This window comes from Oryza glaberrima, chromosome 4 (assembly GCF_000147395.1).
Source record: "Oryza glaberrima chromosome 4, OglaRS2, whole genome shotgun sequence".
NCBI lineage: Eukaryota > Viridiplantae > Streptophyta > Magnoliopsida > Poales > Poaceae > Oryza > Oryza glaberrima.
The window spans coordinates 28,219,535-28,223,426 of NC_068329.1; the positions used below are offsets into that span (position 1 = coordinate 28,219,535).

Consider the following 3,892-nt stretch of genomic DNA (forward strand, 5'->3'; position numbering starts at 1 on the left):
CCGCCAAAGCGTGAATCCCCCGGCCAAATTTTCCCCACCGGATCTTCATCCTGCAGCCGCGGCTCAATCCCAATCCCATGCCGATCCCCTCCTGCTTCCTCTCTCAAATCTCCCTGCCGCAACCCTAGCCTCGCCGCCGCCGCCGCCGCCTCCGGCTCGACGGCTCCCCCCTCCCCCGCGGATCCAAGCTATCCACCAAATCCCTCCCTCGCCGTCGCCGGCGGATGGACTTCACTGCCCCTTCCTTCTCCCTCGGCTCCGAGTTCGACGAGCCAGAGGAGGCGGTAGGGTATACGGCGCCCGATGCCCCGTCCTTCTCTCTCGGAATCGATTTCGAGGGCGACGGCGACGAGTCCCACCTCACCGATGCCGGCAATGGAGGGGAGGAGCAGAAGCGTTATGAGGCTCCCGATGCGCCATCCTTCTCTGTCGGCATCGATTCCGACAGCGACGGCGGTGAGGAGCGCCGCCGGGAGGAGCAACGGCGAAGTTACGAGGCTCCCGACGCGCCCTCCTTCTCCCTCGGTATCGACTCCGATGGCGACGGCGGCGACGAGCCCCACCTCACCAACGGAGGCCACCGGGAGGAGCAGCAGCGGCGTTACGAGGCGCCCGACGCGCCCTCTTTCTCCCTCGGCATCGACTTCGGCGACGGCGACGACGAGCCCCGCCTCCCCAACGCAAGCCGCCAAGCTCCGCGCTACGAGGCGCCCGATGCACCCTCCTTCTCCCTCGGGTTCGATGACGACGAAGACGATGTTCTCATCGGCGGCAGCCGTCACGAGCTCGGGACTGTCGAGGAGGAGGACGACGACTTCGTCCTCGCCGACGGCCAACAGCAACAGCAACGGCGGCACGAAACTGTTGTCCCCGACCCGGCGCCGCCGCCGCCAGAGATGAATCGATTCAAGCGGCTGCGGAGAGGCCCCGCGCCGCCATCTCAAGCGCCAACACCACCTCCTCATAGGACACCAGCGCCGGCTACGATGGAGGCTTCTCCGGTGGTGAGCTCGAAGGCCGTCTTGGGGGATATTGGGAGCTTTGAGGATGAGATCGAGGATTTCACCGACGAGGAGAGATTCATGCGAGGTGAGGGAACCACTGACCCTACTTTCTTGAATTTTTGTGCTTACTTATCTTTCTAGGCATTTCCGTTTCTTATTCTGAATCTAGTAATACACACGTACACACTCCTGGTCAATGAATTTGTAATTTGGCTTCTTCAAAAAGCTGAAGGTTAGCCAAATTACTGGAACCAGCACAGCACACACTAGACATCCACCAAAACTTGCAGTCTGAAAAATAGAGAGAGTGATTTCTAGCGATTTGGAGTCACATGCCTGTTCATGTAACATAAGAGTAATCCAGTAGTCAACCATAAAACCACACACTTAGTAGATCTCCAAAATAACACTGGTCAGATTACACTGAAGACTGAACAACCCGTAGTACTTCCTCAATCTTCAGAACTAACTTCAGACAAGAAATTAGCTGGGATATCCTCAACCAGGCTTGCTGCCATTTCACACCAATTATGCCTTCAGATTTGTTGTATTTGTTGCTTGATTGCTTGAAATCCTATTAATATATTTTTCCGGTATCGCCCCTTGACTAGACATTCCAACATGTGCTGTGTACATCTGCTGGATGAGAAACTTATGCCCCTTCCAATACCATCCTGTTTGTTGTCAGCCAAAGAGCCCAACAAAGAGCTAGCAGCCCATATAACATAATAGTTTTTTTGGCTAACTTTTTAGCTTCCCATGTCTCATCTGTTCTTTGGAAAATTCAGAAATAGAGTTAGGAACACTGCAAATTTGCCATAGAGCGCTGAAACAAAGAAAATGTGGCCAGCAGCACCCAATTATCCACACAATTTCTATTGTGATTATTCATTCATCATGTATGTGGTATATTTGTCTGCAGCTGGCTAATCTCTATATTTTACGGAACTTTCTTCATTTCCTTGTGTGGATTGTGGAACATGTAACAACTTCTCTGCTTGCAGACGTACCGCCATCTGTTGGTAGCTGCATCACTTCTAGCAGCTCAAGGTTCTCTCATGCCAGCAATTCAAAGTTCTCGCTGATGAACCATGGTGTCCTGATGAGCCAATCAACAAGTAAATCAAAGAAATTTGCACAAACACCTAATTATTCTGCTTCAAAATCTATGGAAGAAAGCAGCACCAAGAAACTGCTCCCTAAGACAGCATTGAGCCCAATGAGGAAAATTCATTTGCTTGATTCAGATAGTGACTCGGATGATAACAAGGAAATGCCTGGTTTGCAGCAAAACTGCAAATCCAAAGTGAGCACTGTTCAACATAAGGGCAAGGCTGAGATGAATGACAGTTGGGTGACACCTGCTCTTGATGAGTTCTGCAATGAGTATTTCAAATCCGTGGAAGACTCGAGACCATCTCAGCAGAAAGAAGGCAACAGTTTTTGTGGCCCCAAAGTCATACGTTCTAACTACTCTGTTAGTGAAACTGGAGGACATTTTCCACATCAATCCACTCCAAGTGGGGCTGTACTAGAGGACAATCAGACAGATAGTCATCCTCCTGCAATGCATTATTTTTTCCACCATGACCAGTTGGTTCGTGACCTGGTCCGTCAAAGACTCAAGCATTTTGTTCCTGTTGGAGTAGACAGCAGAGGAAATGAGCAAGATGGAACACAAAATCTCCAGTACAGGTAATTGCGGTTCACACATCAACAAATTCACAATCATATCCTGCAGTCCTCTGTGCAATGTCTTCGCTGATCTTGGTTACTCTGTTTCATCATCCTTCTACAGGAGTCAGACCGGCCGGTGTGCTGCTGAAAATGATCGGTGGGTGACTCCGAACAAGAGGATGCCTGTTGCAACTCAAGTTGGCAGAAGAAGAGTAAATCCTGCTGGAATGTCTGGCTCTGGCCATTGGTTGACTGGAGACGATGGGAAGAAGGTAAACCTGCATGTTTGTTTTCAACACTCTAGTTGATTTCTTGATGGAAAAAAGGCTCTGTCGCATATGCACTGTTTTTCATTATGGAGGCCGACCTGTTTCCCCCTGTATTTTGGTTACGTATTCATCGTTGTGCTCCATTGTATTTGGGCTGCAGGTCTATATCTCCAAAGATGGCCAGGAGTTAACTGGAAGGGTTGCTTACCGACAATACCAAAGGGTGATATGCTCATTCCTTTATGATTAATTTCAAAGCATTATCCTTGTTTGCACCACACTAGTTTCATACACAATATTAGCATATTTTGATTTATTTTCAATCTAAGCATATAGTGGTTACATATGCCTAGAGTTGCACAAATATATTTAGTTTGGAATTCATAGTGAACCTGGCATGAGGATGTTATTTTTACTGCATGGTGGCATGCCATCTAATTTAACAAATCTGTGCGGAACAGGAAAGTGGCAAGGGATTTCGCCAGTCGAAGAAGAAAAGTTCGGCTGGAACTAGAGCAAAGAAAGCCACTACTAAGGCGAAACAAGAGAAAACTAGAGCAAAAAGAAAGCGCTGAATTCAAGACGTGCTGGCCTCGTATTCACAGACGAGGTGGTGCCAATGTAATTAGTCAATGAGAAATCATAGTCATTATTTGTTCAATCCATTTCATAAGGAGTTGTTAAAAACATAGAGCAGAGTAGAATGACATGGTTTATGTCGGAGAATATAATCACATAACAAAGCTCCAACTGTTCTTCTTTGATAAGGTAATTTGGGTGACTAGTTATTTGTTAACTTGATCAGGCTTTGCTACTGTTTTACACGTCGTGCTCGTGGTTCTCTCATAGCACTAATGCAGGAACACAAGGCCTTGGGGCTTTGAAGCTGTTCACTGCTGGGTGAACCTTGATTGGCAAACGAGGTCTCCATGGAGTCATGGA

The 3,892-nt window shown here is 48.4% G+C and overlaps 1 protein-coding gene across 1 annotated transcript; it reads left to right on the forward strand.

Moving 5' to 3' along the window:
* On the forward strand, positions 1-3,892 carry LOC127769737 (uncharacterized). The gene is made up of 5 exons (XM_052295368.1): positions 1-1,089; positions 2,009-2,699; positions 2,803-2,953; positions 3,111-3,173; positions 3,412-3,892. The coding sequence occupies exons 1-5, from the start codon at positions 225-227 to the stop codon at positions 3,523-3,525; spliced, it is 1,884 nt and encodes a 627-aa protein (XP_052151328.1). The 5' UTR covers positions 1-224; the 3' UTR covers positions 3,526-3,892.

Excerpts from the sequence above, each read along its gene's own strand:
- LOC127769737 (XM_052295368.1), top strand. The coding sequence starts at position 225 with ATGGACTTCACTGCCCCTTCCTTCTCCCTCGGCTCCGAGTTCGACGAG. Across the intron at positions 1,090-2,008 it reads CGAGGAGAGATTCATGCGAG|ACGTACCGCCATCTGTTGGT; the intron begins GTGAGGGAACCA and ends CTCTGCTTGCAG. Across the intron at positions 2,700-2,802 it reads ACACAAAATCTCCAGTACAG|GAGTCAGACCGGCCGGTGTG; the intron begins GTAATTGCGGTT and ends ATCCTTCTACAG.